General features: G+C 41.0%; 1 protein-coding gene across 2 annotated transcripts in view; it reads right to left on the reverse strand.

Annotated features, from left to right (window-relative positions):
• Positions 1–23,364, reverse strand: part of LOC138366928 (putative golgin subfamily A member 6-like protein 19) — a 46,982-nt gene that overhangs the window by 18,751 nt on the left and 4,867 nt on the right. For both annotated transcript variants that reach the window (XM_069328195.1, XM_069328196.1), the window contains exon 2: positions 23,155–23,238. In XM_069328195.1, the coding sequence (XP_069184296.1) occupies positions 23,155–23,238 (84 nt within the window). The remainder of the gene's footprint in view (positions 1–23,154; positions 23,239–23,364) is intronic.

Consider the following 23,364-nt stretch of genomic DNA (forward strand, 5'->3'; position numbering starts at 1 on the left):
TGACGTCGACCAAGCTGACGAGGCGTTTGACATGCCATCTTCAATCTGGTGCCCCTAGGAATCACATGAGACAAGCCCATGACATTACTCTAACAAGAGAAATGTTGAACAAGAATACTTGCATAATAGACAAAACCCAAGATTCAAGAAGATTACAAATTCTTGAGGCAATTCACATAAGAATAGAGCGACCTACCATGAACACCCAAATCACGGAACTATTTACTCTACCCACCATGAGAGTAAGGACAAGACAAGAACATATCGATGCCAACACAGAAGACAATGTCCAACATAACAGGCCAATTACACTGGATTAATCTTTGTGTTTGGATAGGAGATGCCTCGTATGGGCCAATAAGCCTTCTGCAGCCCCTATGTTTATCCCTTATGTATCCCCCCATGTTTTCACCTTCATTATATTATCACCTGACCTAATGCGGGTATAAAATCAACTAGTATTGTAAGATCTGTTCACTTGAGAATGAACCATGGAGTTCGAAACGTCGTGCAAATTATACAAATAAGTGTAATACACTCTATAGTAAATCACTTCTTTTCTTCACCTTAAAAGTACGAAAATGAGTTTTGGAGAACTCCTATTTCAATTAAGCCCTGATGCTAAGAAAATAGTTAGAGGGATAGAAGCCCTAAACCAGAAAATAATAAATACAGAATATGCGGTCATATTCAATGAAACATGTTTGAAAGAAAACCTGCTGCCAGTATACACCAATATATATATATATATATATATATATATATATATATATATATATATATATATATATATATATATATATATATATATATATATATATATATATATGCAGAATAACCACATATGAAAAATAGAAAATGCTTAACGCGTTTTCGGCTAATTCGCCTTCATCAGAGCAAAGTAGAATGAAGATAAGTTTGCTGATCAGACCTTTATATCCGCCTGGGCAGATCACCTGACCACCAAAAATAAGTGGAGGAAAGGAATTATAAGAAAGAAGGTAACTGCAGAAGGCCTATTGGCCCATACAAGGCAGCTCCTTTTAATATCTCCAAGTGCCATACGTGTTTAAATGATTGCTATATTGTTTTGACGTGCTATATTGAGGCTTAAATAGGGATCCAACTTGTACATACCGGGGCTCACATTAAGGCTGTTGTTACAATGTTTGATCAGAGCAGACTCGATCACGTTTCGTTCAACAAAATCCTTACTTTTAACAATACATTTTGCCCCTGTGAAGTCGATAGAATGATTACATAAACTGGAATGTAAATACAATGCACTGGATTGCTGGGCTGTACGAATAGCGTATGAATGCTGTTTTAAACGCGAGGAAAGAGATTTACCTGTCTGGCCGATGTAAACACATGCACACTCATTACAAGGGATGGAATACACACAACCTGCTACAGACGAGGGCGAGTTCTTAATTAACATGGACTTAACTGTATTATCATTTTTGAACACTAGATTAATATTAAGGTTCTTCAGGGCTGGGGCAAGATTTACTAGACCCTCGGAATATGGTAATACCAACGAATTTTTCAGTTCTGGTTTCGACTTAGTAGTCTGTTTGTAGAAAGTCCTTTTTGCTTGACCAAACGCAAGATCCAAGATCGATTTTGGGTATTTTAACTTCTTCCCAATTTCAAATATATTTGCTATTTCTTCATCGAAAAATTCCGGACTACAATTATTAAAACACACAAACCGAATAATCCTGCAAGACCTATTATTAGTTCTGTTGGATCTGTGGCATATAGACTTTCCAAATGGCTTGTCCAAGTCTTGTCTCCAGTAGTAGGTTCCATTTCCAACTCACACATAACAAACAACTTGGACTTGGTTAACAAGTTGTCTAGTTTGAAATTAAATTATGATTTTAAACTTGTGAGTTTTGATGTGACGGCTCTGTTCACTAGGGTTCCTGTTGATGATCTGTTGTCATTCTTACGGGATCTACTCCCAAGGTATAATTTAACTTTGCCTACTAACACCATTATTGAACTTATAAAATTGTGCATTAAAGATAATTATTTCAGCTTTAATGATTCATTTTATAAACAAACATTTGGCATGGCGATGGGTAATCCCCTCTCCCCTGTTTTGAGCAATCTGTACATGGAATGTTTCGAAATAAATATCCTTCCCAGGATTTTACCCTCAAATTTGCTTTGGTACAGGTACGTTGACGATATTTTGTGCCTGTGGCCGGTTAATCATGACGAAACTGATTTTCTCAATCAAATCAATTCGCTGGTTCCGTCAATTAAATTCACAATTGAGAACGAAGTGAATGGTGTTCTGCCTTTTTTAGACATCATGATTCATAGAATTGGTAGAAGTTTCAAATTCAATGTGTATAGGAAACCTACCAATGTGTGCTCGTATGTACATTTCTATTCAAATCATCATGTTCAGGTCAAGCGGGCAGTTTTTTCTGGTATGTTTCTCAGAGCACTGAGAGTTTGTAGTCCGGAATTTTTCGATGAAGAAATAGCAAATATATTTGAAATTGGGAAGAAGTTAAAATACCCAAAATCGATCTTGGATCTTGCGTTTGGTCAAGCAAAAAGGACTTTCTACAAACAGACTACTAAGTCGAAACCAGAACTGAAAAATTCGTTGGTATTACCATATTCCGAGGGTCTAGTAAATCTTGCCCCAGCCCTGAAGAACCTTAATATTAATCTAGTGTTCAAAAATGATAATACAGTTAAGTCCATGTTAATTAAGAACTCGCCCTCGTCTGTAGCAGGTTGTGTGTATTCCATCCCTTGTAATGAGTGTGCATGTGTTTACATCGGCCAGACAGGTAAATCTCTTTCCTCGCGTTTAAAACAGCATTCATACGCTATTCGTACAGCCCAGCAATCCAGTGCATTGTATTTACATTCCAGTTTATGTAATCATTCTATCGACTTCACAGGGGCAAAATGTATTGTTAAAAGTAAGGATTTTGTTGAACGAAACGTGATCGAGTCTGCTCTGATCAAACATTGTAACAACAGCCTTAATGTGAGCCCCGGTATGTACAAGTTGGATCCCTATTTAAGCCTCAATATAGCACGTCAAAACAATATAGCAATCATTTAAACACGTATGGCACTTGGAGATATTAAAAGGAGCTGCCTTGTATGGGCCAAATGCCAACAGGAAGTCCCCGGCATAGGGCGCTTGCACAGCTAGAAGACGCGCTTTGTCCTTCCTGGACGCTGCCTCCAGCAATGATGTGGCGATGTTCTCCACTATGGGGCTATCCCATTTGGACTGTTTGCAGTCATTTGGAAAAGCCGGTCGAGGATGAGAGTTGACAGGAGTGTCCCACTGACCGGCTCCTTCCGCGAATTTGGGATCATGAATCCCAATGGAGTCTCTTAGATGTTCTGGTAGTATTTCCTTAACTAATTTACCTGTTGCACTGGTCGAGGATAAGAATGCCGGCAATGCTAACTGTGTCGCCTTGCGAATACCTATCCCCCCCGAGTCTAACTGGCAGCGTTGCTTGGTCCCACTGGTCATCTTGCTGGGAGAGGTTTAACACTTTCATAGTTATTGTCTTTAGGAGTGTGTCATATTCTGTTAATTTTGGGCTGTCGAAGGAGGGAGCACACCTGAGGAAATAGGTCAGTCTGGGCAAAGCCAGGCACCTTGTGAGAAGGTACAAAGCATCGTGGGCGTCCAAAGCCCCTATTCTTCCCTCCATCCTCCTCAGGTCGTTCAGCTTTTCTTCGAGGACTACCTCAATGGCGCTCGAGCCCAGAGGTGCCCCTAGCAGCACACTGTCGGTGGGAGCGATCACTTGGGCTCCTGGCAATATGATTCGCACTGCATCTATGGTTTGTTGGCTATATGAGATGATTACACACTTTAATGGGTTTAGGGTGAGTCCTAACTCCTCTCCCTTAGATTTTACCAGCTGTAGATCTTCTAGCAGGGACTCCTGTGTCCCTGCCAGGGAGCCATCGTCCAGGAACCAGATGTTGAGTTCGCTGGTCAACCTGCTTGTGACCTCTTTAACAGCCAAGCAAAAAAGAAAAGGGGCGAGTGGGTCTCCCTGCTGGACACCTTCTGCACAAACAACTTCATGTTCCCCAAACAGCAGCGTCGATTCCCTACAGTACCCTGCTGAGACGAAGGGGAGTAGAGAAGGAAAGCTGGTTCGAACTGCTTCCAGTACCACATCCCTTTTTACCTGGTTGAAGGCATATTTAAAGTCTAATTTAATTAATGCCTTATTTTCTGGGAGGTGATTGATATAGGCTCGTGCTGCATGAGCTGCTGCTTCACAGCCATGGGGGACACCAAAACCTAGTTGATGGGGTCGAAGCATCGTCGCATATATATATATATATATATATATATATATATATATATATATATATATATATATATATATATATATATATATATATATATATATATATGTCGTACCTAGTAGCCAGAATGCACTTCTCAGCCTACTATGCAAGGCCCGATTTGCCTAATAAGCCAAGTTTTCATGAATTAATATTTTTTTGACTACCTAACCTACCTAACCTAACCTAACCTAACTTTTTCGGCTACCTTACCTAACCTATAAAGATAGGTTAGGTTAGGTTAGGTAGGGTTGGTTAGGTTTGGTCATATATCTACGTTAATTTTAACTCCAATAAAAATAAATTGACCTCGAACCTAATGAAATGGGGCTTTATAATTTCATAAGAAAAAAATTAGAGAAAATATATTAATTCATGAAAACTTGGCTTATTAAGCAAATCGGGCCTTGCATAGTAGGCTGAAAAGTACGTTCTGGCTACTAGGTACGACATATATATATATATATATATATATATATATATATATATATATATATATATATATATATATATATATATATATATATATATATATAACCTAATATATATATATATATATATATATATATATATATATATATATATATATATATACAAAATATTAGTTGAAATAAAACAGGAGTATAATAAAGGATAGTTCACATTTCTTAGTAATCTCTTTATTTTTACTTGATTTAAAATCCGTTGTTCTGGTGGTTGTTGTTTGGTTTGTGGCAGTGGTAGTAGATGGTTGTGGTAGATGACAGTGGTAGTAGATGGTTGTGGTAGATGACAGTGTTGGAAGATGGTTGTGGTTGAGGCAGTGTTGGTAGATTGTTGAAGTTGGTGGCAATGTTTGTAGATGGTAGTATTTGGTGACAGTGTTGGTAGATGGTGGTGGTTGGTGGCAGTGTTGGTAGATGGTGGTGATGGGTGGCAGTGTTGGTAGATGGTGGTGATGGGTGGCAGTGTTGGTAGATGGTGGTGATGGGTGACAGTGTTGGTAGATGGTGGTGATGGGTGGCAGTGTTGGTAGATGATGGTGGTTGGTGACAGTGTTGGTAGATGGTGGTGGTTGGTGACAGTGTTGGTAGATGATGGTGGTTGGTGACAGTGTTGGTAGATGGTGGTGATGGGTGGCAGTGTTGGTAGATGATGGTGGTTGGTGGCAGTGTTGGTAGATGATGGTGGTTGGTGGCAGTGTTGGTAGATGATGGTGGTTGGTGGCAGTGTTGGTAGATGATGGTGGTTGGTGGCAGTGTTGGTAGATGATGGTGGTTGGTGGCAGTGTTGGTAGATGATGGTGGTGATGGGTGGCAGTGTTGGTAGATGATGGTGGTTGGTGGCAGTGTTGGTAGATGGTGGTGATGGGTGGCAGTGTTGGTAGATGATGGTGGTTGGTGGCAGTGTTGGAAGATCCCAGGAAACAATTTTAGGTAGCCACAACGTACTGGGAAACAGTTTGAAAGCAGCGGCAACGTTTGTTTTCACGTATTAGATACATTATTGTATGAAGTCCTAAATAGGTTGCCACAACTTACTGCCGAACGTTGGCTAAACAAAATTCGAGACCTTGTGTCAACCTTAAATGTTGCATAAAATCGTTTTTCGTGATTGATGTTATAAATAAAATGTAGAAATGTAAAAAAATATATATATTCTACATTTAGTAAAAATCAAAATTCAGCATAATAAAGGTGGTTTCAATAATTTGTATTCATTATTTTTACCTAATGCAGAATCTATGGTGGTGGTCGTGGTTGTTCTTGGTGGGTTGTAGTTGGCGGAGATGGTCATAGTTGGTGGTAATCATTGATGGTGTTTGTGGTTGTGTTGTGCCTGGTAGTGTGGTGCAGTAGTGATGGTATACTGGTAGTCTGGTGATGGTGTGGTGAGGTAATATGGCGAGGTAGTATGATGGTGTCGTGCAGTAATTGCAGTGTTTTAGTTGTGGTAGTGGTGGTAGTGGTGGAAGTGTGTTGAGGTAATATCGTGCGATGATGTGGTAGTAACGGTGGAGTGGTGAAAGGGTGGTTGGGTGGTTTTGTGTGGTAGGGTTGTGTGGTAGAGTGGTTGGGTTGTATGATTGTGCGGTGGGGTTGTGTGGTAGTGTGGTGGGGTGGTGTTGTAATGGTTGTGTGGAAGTGTGGCATGGTAATGATGGTGTGGTAGTGGTAGTGTACTCACCTAGTTGTACTCACCTAGTTGTGTTTGCGGGGGTTGAGCTCTGGCTCTTTGGTCCCGCCTCTCAACTGTCAATCAACTGGTGTACAGATTCCTGAGCCTACTGGGCTCTGTCATATCTACATTTGAAACTGTGTATGGAGTCAGCCTCCACCACATCACTACTTAATGCATTTCATTTGTTAACTACTCTGATACTGAAAAAATTCTTTCTAATGTTTGTGGCTCATCTGGGTACTAAGTTTCCACCTGTGTCCCCTTGTTCGTGTTCCACCCATGCTAAAGAGTTTGTCTTTGTCCACCCTGTCAATTCTCCTGAGAATTTTGTAGGTTGTTATCATGTCTCCTCTTACTCTTCTGTTTTCCAGGGTTGTGAGGTTCAGCTCCCTTAGCCTTTCCTCGTAGCTCATTCCTCTCAGTTCCGGGACCAGTCTGGTGGCATGCCTCTGATTCTTCTCTAACTTCGTCTTGTGTTTAACTAGGTATGGATTCCAGGCTGGAGCTGCATACTCCAGGATTGGTCTTACATAAGTGGTATACAGGGTCCTGAACGATTCCTTACATAAGTTTCTAAAGGCAGTTCTTATGTTGGCCAGTCTAGCATATGCCGCTGATGATATTCTTTTGATGTGGGCCTCTGGGGACAGTTTCGGTGTGATATCAACCCCCAGATCTTTCTCTCTATTTGACTCTTGCAGGATATCACCTCCCAGATGTTACATTGTATTCAGCCTTCTGTTACCTTCGCCCAATTTCATTACTTTACACTTTCCTGAGTTGAACTTTAGTATCCATTTTCTAGACCATTCCACCAGTTTGTCCAGGTCATCCTGTAGTCTCTGTCTATCTTCATCTATTTTGATTCTTCTCATAATTTTTGCATCATCAGCAAACATTGAGAGGAATGAGTCTATACCCTCTGGAAGGTCGTTTACATATACTAGAAACAGGATGGGTCCGAGTACAGAGCCCTGTGGAACCCCGCTGGTGAAATCTCGCCACTCTGATGTCTCCCCCCCTCACCGTTACTCACTGTTTCCTATTCCTTAGATACTCCCTTATCCACTGGAGCACCTTACCTTTTAATCCTGCCTGTTGCTCCAACTTTTGTAACAGCCTTTTGTGAGGTACTGTGTCAAAGACTTTCTTACAGTCCAAGGAAATGCAGTCTGCCCACCATTCTCTTTCCTGCCTAATTTGTGTTGCTTGGTCATAGAATTCTATTAGGCCTGTGAGGCACGATTTACCATCTCTGAACCCATGCTGGTGGTGTGTTACAAAGCTATTTCCCTCGAGATGCTCTACGAGCTTGTTTCTCACAATCTTCTCCAACACCTTGCATGGTATACAAGGTAGGGAAACTGGCCTGTAGTTCAGTGCCTTTTGCCTGTCACCCTTTTTGTAAATTGGTACTACATTAGCTGTCTTCTAGCTTTCCGGAATGTCTCCCGTTTCCAGTGACCTGTTATACACCATAAAGAGTGGCACACTTAGTGTTTCTGCACCTTCTTTTAGAATCCACGGTGAGATTCTGTCAGACCCAACAGCCTTTGTCACATCCAGCTCCAACAGATTCCTTTTGACCTCATCACTGGTGAGGTTAAATTCCTCCAAGGTCGCCTCCTCATTTAGTGCAGGGACCTCTCCTTGTTCTATTGTGAAGGCCTCCTGGAATCTCTTGTTGAGTTCTTCACGCAACTCTTTGTCGTTCTCTGTGCATCTGTTCTCCCCTTTTCTCAGTTTCATCACTTGTTCCTTCACTGCTGTTTTCCTCCTGATGTGGCTGTGGAGCAGCTTTGGTTGGGTCTTAGTTTTACTCGCGATGTCATTTTCATACTGTCTCTCTGCTTCTCTCCTCACTCAGTGTGGTAATATAGTGTGGTGTGGTAGTGAGGTGGGGTAGTGTGATGGTGTGGTGTGATAGTGAGGTGTGGTTGTGATGTACTCACCTATTTGTACTCACTTATTTGTGCTTGCGGGGGTTGAGCTTTGGCTCTTTGGTCCCGCCTCTCAACTGTCAATCAACTGGTGTACAGATTCTTTAGCCTACTGGGCTCTATCATATCAACATTTGAAACTGTGTATGGAGTCAGCCTCCACCACATCACTGCCTAATGCATTCCATCCGTTAACTACTCTGACACTGAAAAAGTTCCTTCTAACGTCTCTGTGGCTCATCTGGGAACTCAGTTTCCACCTGTGTCCCCTTGTTCGCGTCCCACCAGTGTTGAATAGTTTATCCTTGTTAACCCTGTCGATTCCTCTGAGGATTTTGTAGGTTGTGATCATGTCTCCTGTTACTCTTCTGTCTTCCAGTGTCGTAAGGTGCATTTCCCGCAGCCTTTCCTCGTAACTCATGCATCTTAGTTCTGGGACTAGTCTAGTGGCATACCTTTGTACTTTTTCCAGCTTCGTTTTGTGCTTGACAAGGTACGGGCTCCATGCTGGGGCCGCATACTCCAGGATTGGTCGTACATATGTGGTGTACAAGATTCTGAATGATTACTTACACAGGTTTCTGAACGCTGTTCTGATGTTAGCCAGCCTCGCATATGCCGCAAACGTTATACTTTTTATGTGGGCTTCAGGAGACAGGTTTGGTGTGATATCAACTCCTAGATTTTTCTCTCTGTCCGTTTCATTAAGTACTTCATCTCCTATTCTGTATCCTGTGTCTGGCCTCCTGTTTCCACTGCCTAGTTTCATTACTTTGCATTTACTCGGGTTGAACTTCAACAGCCATTTGTTGGACCATTCACTCAGTCTGTCTACGTCATCTTGTAGCCTCCTACTATCGTCCTCAGTTTCAATCCTCCTCATAATTTTTGCATCATCGGCAAACATTGAGAGAAACGATTCTATACCCTCTGGGAGATCATTTACATATATCAGAAACGGTATAGGTCCAAGGACTGACCCCTGCAGGACTCCACTCGTAACGTCTCGCCAATCTAAGACCTCACCCCTCACACTGACTCGTTGTCTCCTGTTCCTTAGGTACTCCTGTATCCAACGGAGTACCTTCCCTTTCACTCCAGCCTGCATCTCCAGCTTTTTCACTAGCCTCTTGTGTGGCACTGTATCAAAGGCTTTCTGACAATTCAAAAATATGCAGTCTGCCAACCCTTCTCTTTCTTGCCTGGTCGTATAATTCAAGTAACCCTGTGAGGCAGGACCCACCATCCCTGAATCCATGTTGATGCTGTGTTACAAAGTTCTTTCGCTCCAGGTGCTCCACTAGCTTTCTTCGCACAATCTTCTCCATCAGCTTGCATGGTATTCAGGTTAGGGACACTGGCCTGTAATTCAGTGCCTCCTGTCTATCCCCTTTCTTGTACATCGGGACTACGTTAGCTGCTTTCCAAATTTCTGGCAGTTCCCCTGTTGCCAGAGATTAGTTATACACTATGGAGAGTGGGAGGCACAGTTCTTCTGTTCCTTCCTTTAGTATCCAAGGGGAGATTCCATCTGGGCCTATAGCCTTTGTCACATCCAACTCTAGTAAACACTTCCTTACTTCCCTGCTGGTAATCTCAAACTCTTCCAGTGGTTCCTGGTTAGCTATTCCCTCTCTTATCTCTGGGATTTCTCCTTGCTCTAAGGTGAAGACCTCTTGGAATTTCTTATTCAGTTCCTCACACACTTCCTTGTCGTTTGTAGTGAATCCTTCTGCCCCTATCCTTAATTTCATAACCTGTTCCTTTACTGTTGTTTTTCTCCTGATGTGGATATGCAGCAATTTACGCTGAGTCTTTGCCTTGCTTGCGATGTCATTTTCGTATGACATTTCATACGAAAAATGTATAACTTTATACAAAAGTTTATATAAAAAGTTTATAAAAGTAAGTTTATATTTATAAAAACTTTCTAAATGTAATAAGTTTCATTTATAAAGTAAATACAATATAAATAATTAAACTAAAAATCAATAAATAAATAAAATGAAGAACACATTAATGCCCACTGGGAATTATCCCACACATGTGCCTTTTCAAGTTTCATGTTATCAATCATTAAATTGACGATTTTCCGAGGATTTAAACAGTTTTTGTAGTTGCTTCCAGTCAGAGTACAGTAACTTAACTATGGGAAACCTTGATAGCTCGCAGTAATTTGTAATAATCATTGTATGAATGATATGCCTGCACTGTGATGTGTCTCCAAACATCAGCTCTCGTGCAGAAATCCGGAACAGAAAACTTTCACAGAAACTGCACCTATTATAAAGAAGCAGCAGCAGCAGCATTGACCACAATGTGCTCATATCAAGTCTAATTCTAAGAAACAACCATCAACATCTTCCAAACGGCCAACATTGAGACCACACCGTCACGGGTCTCCCGTCATTTTTATGATCCAACCTTTAAGATCTTTGTCTATCCAGTGTGGAGAGGTTAGGTAAGATGGAAGCAAGTATAGTATGCTTAACCCTTGTAAACTTTTAACACACAAGAAAAACACTAACCAGTGTGCATAACCTAGACGATCCTGACGGGTATAACCATGTCTATATCTCACCAGACCACACACTTGAACAGCAAAACAACGACAGAGTGCTAAGAGGAAAGTTAAAGAAGTTAAGTAGCTTAGATGCAAACAAAAATTCAATCTATTAGTCATGAGAGGACGAGTGATGACAATAGTAGATGGAGGAGAGGACGAGTGATGACAATAGTAGATGGAGGAGAGGACGAGTGATGACAATAGTCAACCCGTTCTCGCACATTTAATAAGTCAATATTGACTTATTAAATATGTGCATAGGTGACATACTTAACATAATAGATACCCTTAAAAAGATTCATAGAAAACACCGACCTTACCTAACCTTGTTAGTATCTTAAGATAAGCATCTTATTGCTTCGTAATTACAATTATTACCTAACCTATAATAGGTATAGGTTAAGTAATAATTGTAATTACGAAGCAATAAGATGCTTATCTTAATATACTAACAAGGTTAGGTAAGGTCGGTGTTTTCTATGAATCTTTTCAGGGGTATCTGTTATGTTTAGTATATCACCTATGCACGTAGTTAATAAGTCAATATTGACTTTACGAATTTGCGAGAACGGGTTGCAATAGTAGATGGAGGAGAGGAAGTAGTCCACCAACCTGCCAGGCAGAACTAACACTATATATCTCGGAGGACCAAGAGGCACAAAACAGGAGTGACAACAAATAGAATAATAATGTACAGAATCTAGAAGCCATCTCACAGCTTATTAGGAACCACGAAAAAAAAATTAAAGTGCTTCTAAAGAAACACTTTACATTTTTACACTTCTTACACTTTCTCCACAAGGCCAGAAGCCTGGGGAACACATTTGATGAATTGTGTGCATATACCGAAGCAGAGACTACAGACATCATTGGCATTAGTGAAACATGGGGACGAGAGGACATTATTGAAGGGGAATTCCCCCTCCCAGATGAATGTCCCTCGGAGGGAAATAAGTCCATCCATAGTGACTGTAGGAACTGTGTACGTCCATCCATAGTGACTGTAGGAACTGTGTACGTCCATCCATAGTGACTGTAGGAACTGTGTACGTCCATCCATAGTGACTATAGACACTTTGTTCGTCCACCCTTAGTGTCTATAAGTACAGTGTATGTCCATCTATAGTGAGTATAGGTACTGCCTAAGACCATGAATAGTGACTATAGGTACTAAGTACGTCCATCAATAGTGACTACAGTTGCTATCTATGTCCATCCATAGTGATTATAGGCACTGTGTATGTCCATCCATAGTGACTATTGGTACTATATACGTCCATGTATAGTGACTATAGGTACTATGCTCATCCATCCATAGTGACTATAGTTACTGTGTATGTTCATCCATATTGACTATAGGTACTGTGTACGTCATTCTATAGTGACAAAAGGTACTGTGTATGTCCATTTATAGTGACACTAGGTACTGTGTATGTCCATCCATAGTGACTATTGGTACTGTGTTCTTCCATCCATATTGACAATAGGTATTGTGTATGCACATCCATAGTGACTATAGGTACTGTGTAAGTCCATCTATAGTGACTATAGATACTGTTTACGTCCATCCAAAGGGACTATAGGTACTGTGTATGTCCGTCCAGAGTGACTCTAAGTACTATGTACTTCCATCCATAGTTACTATAGGTACTGTGTAAGTTCATCCAAAGTGACTACAGGAATTATACTTGTCCATCCATAGTGTCTATACCTACTGTGTACGTCCATCTATAGTGAATACAGATACTGTGTACGTCCATCCATAGTGACTATAGGTACTGTATATGTCCATCAGAGGGATTATAAGTACTGTGTATGTCCTTCCATAGTACCTACAGGTAATGTGTATATCCATTCATAGTGACTATAGGTACTGTGAATGTCCATACATATTGACTTTAGGTACTATGTACATCCATCCATAGTGTCTGGTTGTTTAATGTAAGTCCATCCATTGTGAAAATAGGTACTATGTACCTCCAGCAATAATGATTATAGGTACTGTGTACATACATAAATAGTTTCTATAGGTACTATGTTAGTCCTTCCATAGTGACTATAGGTACTATGTGTCATCCACAGTGGCAATAGGTACTGTGTACGCCCATCGATAGTCACTATAGGTACTGTGTATGTCTATTTTTATTGACTATAGGTACTATGATCGTCAATCCACATTAAATAAATGTACTATGTATGTCAATCCATAGTGACTATACAGTATATTCTTTGTTCGTCCATCCATGGTGACTATAGATAATGCGTATGTCCATTCATAGTAACTACAGTTACTGTGTATATCCATCCATATTGACTATACGTATTATGTATGTGCATCCGACAAGGGAGCCGGTCGGCCGAGAGTACAGCGCGCGGGACTTGTGATCCTGTGGTCCCGGGTTCGATCACAGGCGCCGGCGAGAAACAATGGCCAGAGTTTCTTTCACCCTATGCCCCTGTTACCTAGCAGTAAATTAGATACCTGGGTGTTAGTCAGCTGTCACGGGCTGCTTCCTGGGGGTGGAGGCCTGGTCAAGGACCGGGCCACAGGGACACTAAAAAAATTAACGAAATCATCTAAAGATAACCTCAAGATAGATCCATACTGACAATAGGTACTATGTACGTCTATCCATAGTGACTATAGGTACTGTGTACGTCTATAAAGAGTGACTATAGGTAATATGTACGTCCATCCATAGTGGCTATAGGTAATATGTACGTCCATCCATAGTGGCTATATGTACAATGTACGTCCATCCATATTGACTATAGGTACTCTGTTCGTCCATCCAAGGTAACTATAGGTACTCTGGTCGTCCATCCATAGTAACTATAGATACTATGCTTGTCCATCCATAGTAACTATAGATAGTATGCTTGTCCATCTATAGTGACTATTGGTACTATATACGTCCATGTATAGTGACTATATGTACTGTGTATGTCCATCCACAGTGACTATAGATACTATGGTACTATATATGTCCATTCATAGTGACTATAGGTACTATGTATGTCCATTCATGGTGACTATAGATACTGTGTATGTCTATTTATAGTGACTATAGGTACTGTGTACATCCATCCATAGTGACTATAGGTATTGTGTACGTCCATCCATAGTGACGAGGTACTGTGTACGTCCATCCATAGTGACGAGGTACTGTGTACGTCCATCCATAGTGACGAGGTACTGTGTACGTCCATCCATAGTGACGAGGTACTGTGTACATCCATCCATAGTGACTATAGGTATTGTGTACGTCCATCCATAGTGACGAGGTACTGTGTACGTCCATCCATAGTGACGAGGTACTGTGTACGTCCATCCATAGTGACGAGGTACTGTGTACGTCCATCCATAGCGACTATAAGAACAGTGTACGTCCATCCATAGTGACGAGGTACTGTGTACGTCCATCCATAGTGACGAGGTACTGTGTACGTCCATCCATAGTGACGAGGTACTGTGTACGTCCATCCATAGTGACGAGGTACTGTGTACGTCCATCCATAGTGACGAGGTACTGTGTACGTCCATCCATAGTGACGAGGTACTGTGTACGTCCATCCATAGTGACGAGGTACTGTGTACGTCCATCCATAGCGACTATAAGAACAGTGTACGTCCATCCAAAGCGACTATAAGAACAGTGTATGTCCATCCAAAGTGACGATAGATACTGTATATGGTCATCCATAGTGACTATAGGTACTGTGTATGTCCATTCATAGTGACTACAGGTACTGTGTATATCCATCCATAGTGACTATACGTATTATGTATGTCCATCCATACTGACTATAGGTACTATGTACGTCCATTCATAGTGACTATAGATACTGTGTACGTCCATCCATAGTGACTATAGGTTCTATTCTCATCCAACCATAGTGACTATAGGTACCTGGTTGATGGGGTTCTGGGAGTTCTTCTACTCCCCAAGCCCGGCCCGAGGCCAGGCTTGACTTGTGATAGTTTGGTCCACCAGGCTGTTGCTTGGAGGGGCCCGCAGGCCCACATACCCACCACAACCCGGTTGGTCCGGCACTCCTTGGAGGAATAAATCTAGATTCCTCTTGAAAATGTTCGCGGTTGTTCCGGCAATATTTCTTATGCTTGCTGGGAGGACGTTGAACAACCGCGGACCTCTGATGTTTATACAGTGTTCTCTGATTGTGCCTATGGCACCCCTGCTCTTCACTGGTTCTATTCTGCATTTTCTTCCATATCGTTCACTCCAGTACGTTGTTATTTTACTGTGTAGATTTGGTACTTGGCCCCCAGGATCTTGCAGGTGTATATTATTTGATATCTCTCTCGTCTTCTTTCCAGTGAGTACATTTGGAGGGCTTTGAGACGATCCCAATAATTTAGGTGCTTTATCGCGTCTATGGGTGCCGTATATGTTCTCTGTATTCCCTCTATTTCAGCAATCTCTCCTGCTCTGAAGGGGGAAGTGAGTACTGAGCAGTACACAAGTGACTTGAAGAGTACAACCATTGTGATGGGATCCCTGGATTTGAAAGTTCTTGTAATCCATCCTATCATTTTTCTGGCTGTCGCAACATTTGCTTGGTTATGCTCGTTAAACGTTAGGTCGTAAGACATTATTTTTCCTAAATCCTTTACATGCTGTTTTCCTACTATGGGTACATTTGATTGTGTTTTATACCCTGTATTATGTTTAAGGTCCTCATTTTTACCGTACCTGAGTACCTGGAATTTATCACCGTTAAACATCATGTTATTTTCTGATGCCCAGTCGAAAACTTTATTAATATCAGCTTGAAGTTTTTCAATGTCTTCAGTCGAGATAATTTTCATACTGATTTTTGTGTCATCTGCAAAGGATGATACGAAGCTGTGACTTGTATTTTTGTCTATATCTGACATGAGAATAAGGAAAAGCAGCGGTGCACGGACTGTACCCTGAGGTACAGAGCTTTTAACTGCACTTGGATTAGATTTTATATGGTTGACCGTTACTCACTGATTCCTGTTTGACAGAAAACTGAGTATTCAGCGTCCTACTTTTCCGGTTATTCCCATTGACTTCATTTTGTGTGCTATCACGCCATGGTCACATTTATCGAAAGACTTTGCGAAGTCCGTGTATATCACATTAGCATTCTGGTTTTTTTCTAATGCCTCAGTAACTTTGTCGTAGTGCTCAAGTAGCTGTGAGAGGCACGATCTTCTCGCTCGAAATCCATGTTGGCCTGGGTTGTGAAGGTCATTGGTCTCCATGATATTGTGTGACCTGACTCCTGATCACTCTCTCAAATACTTTTATGATGTGCGATGTTAGTGCAACTGGTCTATAATTCTTTGCCAATGCTTTGCTCCCTCCCTTGTGTAGAGGGGCTATGTCTGCTACTTTAAGTGCATCTGGTATCTCCCCCGTGTCCAAGCTCTTCCTCCACACTATACTGTGTGCCTGTGCTACCGGCACTTTGCATTTCTTTATAAATATTGAATTCCATGAGTCTGGACCTGGGGCCGAGTGCATGGGCATGTTTTCAATTTCTCTTTCAAAATTCAGTGCGCTCGTGTTGATATCAGTTATATTTACATGGGTTTGAATATCCCGCATAAAGAAATTGTCTGGATCTTCCACCTTCATGTTGTTTATTGGAGTGCTAAACATGTCCTCATACTGCTTTTTTAGGATTTCACTAATTTCATTGTCATCCTCCGTGTATGAACCTTCACTTGTACGAACAGGTCCAATACTGGCAGTGGTTTTTGCTGTTGATTTCGCATATGTGAGGAAATATTTTGGATTTTTCTTTATTTCCTGAATTGCTTTCTGTTCTAACTGCCTTTCTTCAGTTTCATATGAGTGTTTCAATTTCCGCTCGATTTCTTCAATCTCCCTATTTAAATTATTACTTCTTTGACGGGAAATTCGTGTCTGCATAAGCAGTTCCGTTATTTTTTTCCTGCGTTTATAGTGTCGTCTGCGTTCTCTTTCTACGTAAGATCTCTTTCTGGCTTTCCTCAAAGGAACATGTATCAGACAGACTTGATACGCTTCCGAAGTCAGTTTTTCTATTCTTTCTGTAGGACTTGTATTACTTAGAACAGTTTCCCATGGAATGTTTTTAAGTTCCCTGTTTATTATCTCCCAGTCTATCCTTTTATTATTAAAATTGAATTTACTGAATAGTCCCTCTCGCTTTATCAACGTTTTAGGTCTATTCTGAGTATTGATGGTCGTTTGCACTTCAATGAGCTTGTGATCTGAGTATGTGGTATCTGATATCGTAATGTCTCTGATAATGTCTTCATTGTTCGTAAAGACCAGATCTAGAATATTGTCATTTCTCGTTGGCTCCGATATCTGCTGATTGAGTGAAAATTTGTCACAGAATCTAAGTAGTTCTCTAATCTGTGGTTGGTTAGGTCCCGATAGATTTCCTGGTATAATATTATTGTTAGCTATTCTTCAAATTAGACTAGGCAAGTTGAAGTCACCTAGGAAGATAATATCAGGTATCGGGTTTATCAAATTATCAAGGCTATTCTCTATTTTGTTTATCTGTTCTGTGAATTCCTTAGCCGTTGCATCTGGCGGTTTGTATATTAGAATAATCACTAAATTTATTTTCTCTATTTTTAATCCCAGTACCTCCACCACCTCATTTGTAACGTTTAGGAGCTCCGAGCATACAAGATCTTCCCTAATATACAGACCCACTCCTCCATGTGACCTAATTTTCCTATCACACCTGTATAGGTTATATCCTGGAATCCAGATCTCACTGTCTAAGAATGTACATTAATGACACTATGTAAAAGACACATCAAACACTTTATGTAGGGCATACGTAAATCTGTGTATCTATGTATTTACGGATGTAGGTTAGCTTAGCATTTTAAAAGCACCGAATCACCTTCTGTGGTTGAGTGTTCAATAAACCCTTGAACTATATGTTTAACACTTCTCTAACCCTGTCCATGGAGGACAGAAGAAAATGTATATATGCATGTTAGCATTGTAAATGTATGGCCACGTCTGTGGTAGAAAATAATAATAATAAAAAAAAAAAACTGTCTAAGAATTCCCTTGCATGGGTTTCTGTGAAAGCTCCAAATACTGCATTTGACTCCGTGAGGAGGCCATTTATGAACTGTACTTTGTTGTTTGTTCTTGTTTTCAGCCCTTGTATGTTGGCAAAGATGAATGAGGTTACTCTATTAGGGTTAGTTTGACTGGGAGACTTTTTCGGCAAGCCCATTATGCATGGACATAATGAGTTGTTCTGACCAGTACTGATTGTTGTAGGGCAGTTGCCTGTCGTAGTTGTAGTTCCCTTTCGGTGTATAATTGTATCTGTAATTCTGGAATGCAAGTGGATCTGGCATCCAGTTCCATACACTTTCCATGCTCCTCCTTTTGAATTCTCTTTCGGTCTGGTATACAAAAATTATAGAGTTTCCTCCAAATTCATTATCCTGCTTGCCACTCTTTATGTAGCGTTCCGTGCCTTTGACGTGAAAGTGTGGGCAGCTGAGGTCATAGCATTTTCTGTCCTCCAGTGAGGTTTGGCACATGTCAGGATGGGAAAACCTACATATTGATCCAAATCGACTCTCACCTTTCCTAAGCATATTTAAACATTTTTTAGGATGTTGGTAACTGCATTCTAATCCTTTCTTATTACCAGCATATCTATGTCTGCATATGCCCTTTGCATAAAATTTGCATAAGTCTGTCCTTCTGTTCTGACTCGCTCTATCGGGAACAGTTGTAGTGTCTGTACCTATCGAGCTGTCAGTGCTGTCTGTTACACTTTCTAGTTTACTGTCATCTACATCCGGGCCTACTGAGTCAGAGTTTACAACTTCCTGAGTTTCAGCCTCTGTTTCATCCCTGACTATAGCGGCCGCCCCTTGTATATTAGAATTATTGCTGTTCCTTTCCCTCTCCTTCTGGATGGCTGGTACGCTTTCAATGAACGATGTTTTCCGTTCATGCGTCATGTTATCTAGAAGGTTTTTTAGGATATTCCACGTTGGCAGGTCATTTTTACACACCCAGAGCAAGTGGCCAGCTCTCAGTGCCGTAGTGTTACTCACTCCTGTACAAGCCGAATGAAATCTATTCTTACAGATATAACATTCAATTCCCGTTACCTTCGACTTTAAGGAGTTGTTACAGTGGCCACAAATTTGTTTATTTACTTCCATTTTGCCTTGTTTTGTTGTATATATCTATATATTTATAATATTATATGTATACCGTATATTTGTAACAATATATATGTCTATTTGTTCTACTGTATGGTCAGTACTTATCGCACGGTGGAGGGTGAGGGTCCCAGAAACTGTACAGTTGACCCGTTGTTGTCCCAGGCCGGGGCTGGAGGCCCTCACTTGCCAGTTACTTGGGTTATAACACTGATATATTAATTCGCTTGTATTACAATAAGGGATTTTCTGCTTTATTTCCGACTTGCAATAGTATTCACTTTCTATTACTAATTTCTTGATCCACATTCCTCTATTACACTTGTTGGAAACCAATTTGCTAGTAAGCACACACACACACACACACACACACACACACACACACACACACACACACACACACACACACACACACACACACACACGGTCAGTACACACACACATCACATCAGACCTGTCCCCCTGAAGCTCATATCAAGAGGATAACATCAGCAGCATATGCCAGGTTGGCTAACATAAGAACGGCCTTTAGAAACTTGTGTAAGGAATCTTTCAGAACATTATATACCACATATGTCAGACCAATCCTGGAGTATGCGGCTCCAGCATGGAGTCCATATCTAGTCAAGCATAAGATTAAACTGGAAAAGGTTCAAAGGTTTGCCACCAGACTAGTACCCGAGCTGAGAAGTATGAGCTACGAGGAGAGACTACGGGAATTGAACCTCACTTCGTTAGAAGACAGAAGAGTTAGGGGAGACATGATCACCACATTCAAGATTCTCAAGGGAATCGACAGGGTTGATAAAGACAGGCTATTTAACATAAGGGGCACACACACACACTAGGGGACACAGGTGGAAACTGAGTGCCCAAATGAGCCACAGAGATATTAGAAAGAACTTTTTTAGTGCCAGAGTGGTTGACAAATGGAATGCAAGGATCAGAGAACACTGTATAAACATCAGAGGTCCGCGGTTGTTCAACGTCCTCCCAGCAAGCATAAGAAATATTGCCGGAACAACCGTGGACATTTTCAAGAGGAAACTAGATTTATTCCTCCAAGGAGTGCCGGACCAACCGGGCTGTGGTGGGTATGTGGGCCTGCGGGCCGCTCCAAGCAACAGCCTGGTGGACCAAACTCTCACAAGTCGAGCCTGGCCTCGGGCCGGGCTTGGGGAGTAGAAGAACTCCCAGAACCCCATCAACCAGGTAACCAGGTATCATTAGGAAGTAATGTGGTGGAGAATACACAGTTTCAAGTGTAGATATGATAGAGCCCAATAGGCTCAGAAACTTGTAAACCTGTTGATTGACGGTTGAGAGGCGGGACCAAAGAGCCAGAGCTCAACCCCTGCAAGAACAACTAGGTGAGTACAACAAGGTGAGTACGGTAGGCACACGGGACGTGGGTCTATGGGGAGGGTTCTGGCACCACGAGGTGGACTCCACACAAAATTCACTTGTTATTTCCTTAAAGCACAAAAGTCAGATGTCAATCACTATGGTATATTGTTTAACAAGTTGAGACGCACTTTATGAGATATCTGACTGTGTTTAGTTCCTGTATCACTGAAATATCCCGAGACATGTGTTGTTTTTCACAGAGCTCGTGCTCACGTGTGCTTCCCCTCCCCGCACGCTACCAGACATACCAGGTACTATGGTCGTCCATCCATAGTGACAATAGGTACTGTGTAAGTCCATCTATAGTGACAATAGGTACTGTCTATATCCATCCATAGTGACTATAGGTACTGTGTATATCCATCCATAGTGACTATAGGTACTGTGTATGTCCATCCACAGTGACAATAGGTACTGTGTATATCCATCCAAAGTGTCTATAGATGCTGTGAACGTCCATCCATAGTGACAATAGGTACTGTGTACGTCCATCAATAGTGACTATAGGTACTGTGTACGTCCAACCATCTGACTATAGGTAGTCTGTATGTCCATCCATAGTGACTATTGGTACTGTGTACTTCCATCCATAGTTACTATAGGTACAGTGAACGTCCATCTATAGTAACTATAGATACTATGCTCGTCCATCCATAGTGACTATAGGTACTGTGTATGTCTATTTATAGTGACTATAGGTACTATGTAAATCCATCCATAGTGACTATAGGTACTGTGTACGTCCATCCCTATTGACTTAAGGTACTGTGTATGTCCATTCATAGTGATTATAGGTACTGTGTAGCTACGTACCTATCCTTAGTGACTATTGGTACTATGTACCTTCATCCGAAGTGACTATAGGTACTGTGTACGTCAATCAATAATGACTACAGGTACTGTGTAAGTTCATCCATAGTGACTATAGGTACTATGCTCGTCCATCCATAGTGACTATATATATACTATTTTCGTCCATACATAGTGACTATAGGTACTATGGTCGTCCATACATAGTGACTATAGGTACTATGGTCGTCCATACATAGTGACTATAGGTACTATGGTCGTCCATCCATAGTGAATATAGGTACTATGCTCGTCCTTACATAGTGACTATAGGTAGTATGTTCTTCCATCCATAGTTACTGTAGGTACTGTGTACGTCCATCCAAAGTGACTATAGGTACTATGGATAGTCACTATGTACGGACGAACATAGTACCTATAGTCACTATGGATTGACGAGCAAGTTCCTATAGTCACTACGGATGGACGAGCATGGTACCTATTGTCACTATTGATGGACGTACACAGTACATATAGTCACTATGGATAGAATTTGATTGTTGCCGCGGGAGGCAGCTAGTTTATTGTTCATCCCATACCCACCCTGTGAGCGGTAGCGCAAAAAGCATTACAGAGGGCACAAAAGGTCTTTATCAGACCTCATCTAAGATTATTACATAAACAATTTCATCTACCCTTCACAACTTATAGTTACAATGTCAGCTAGTTAGAGAAAGTGCTATTACAAGAGCTATATATTTACAGTAAGTCATTATACATTAATGGTAGGTCTTATCGCTAATACATAATAGTTTGACCAATTGGGATATTACAGAGTCATAGGGGAGCTTCTGTTTACTCTTAGTCTTCACAATACACTACTTGTTTCTTAATCTCAAATGTCGTTTATCTACTTGAAGCGAAATATGGATACAGTGCAAGGATTTCAGGTAATTTATCAATGGTAATAAGATAGGTTGCCATATCATACAGAGTGAGCTTAGATTTATCTTTAAATGGCTCAATTTTACTACATTCCAAGATATAGTGTTCGAGTGTGTGGGGCATCTCATCAGACGTTCATCCATAGTGACTATAGATACTATGTTCATTCATCCATAGTTACTGTAGGTACTGTGTACGTCCATCCATAGTGACTACAGGTACTGTGTATGTCCATCCATAGTGACTATAGGTACTGTGTACGTCCATCCAGAGTGACTTTAGGTACTGTGTATGTCCATACATAGTGACTATAGGTACTGTGTATGTCCATACATAGTGACTATAGGTACTGTATATGTCCATCCAGAGTGACTATAGGTACTGTGTATGTCCATCCATAGTGACTGTAGGTACTATGCTCGTCCGTTCATAGTGGCTATTGGTACTATGGTCGTCCGTCTATAGTGACTATAGGTACTATGCTCGTCGTTCATAGTGGCTATAGGTACTATAGTCGTCCGTCCATAGTGACTATAGGTACTATCGTCTGTGAATGAGAGGCTGTGCTTGATGCTGACGGCGACAAGACTGAATACATCATTCCCAAGATTCTTCAACAAATTGGAGACATAATGGCGCCAGAATTACGAGAATATTATTGTAACAATTATCTTATTGTACTCATTGCTGTGCCTAAAATCTTCAGTGAAGTCAGTCATGAATCGAGTGACGAAACTGACAGACATAGAAACATGGACACGTGTACAGTATATATGTCTCCTTACCTTGCGTATACTTGTCGTCAAGAGTCAGGTGAGTGGAGATCAGGTCCGTCAGGTTAGCCATCACCATCAGCATACTTCTCACACCTGTAAACAGTTCCCACCATTAAAGTATGTGTACTGGTGCTTAATGGGGATGTTTTTATATAATCAGCAAATATTTTGTTTACTAACGCATTAACCCTTAAAGTGCGTATCACGTCATATGACGTG

Source organism: Procambarus clarkii, chromosome 21, assembly GCF_040958095.1.
Source record: "Procambarus clarkii isolate CNS0578487 chromosome 21, FALCON_Pclarkii_2.0, whole genome shotgun sequence".
NCBI classification, from domain to species: Eukaryota; Metazoa; Arthropoda; class Malacostraca; order Decapoda; family Cambaridae; genus Procambarus; species Procambarus clarkii.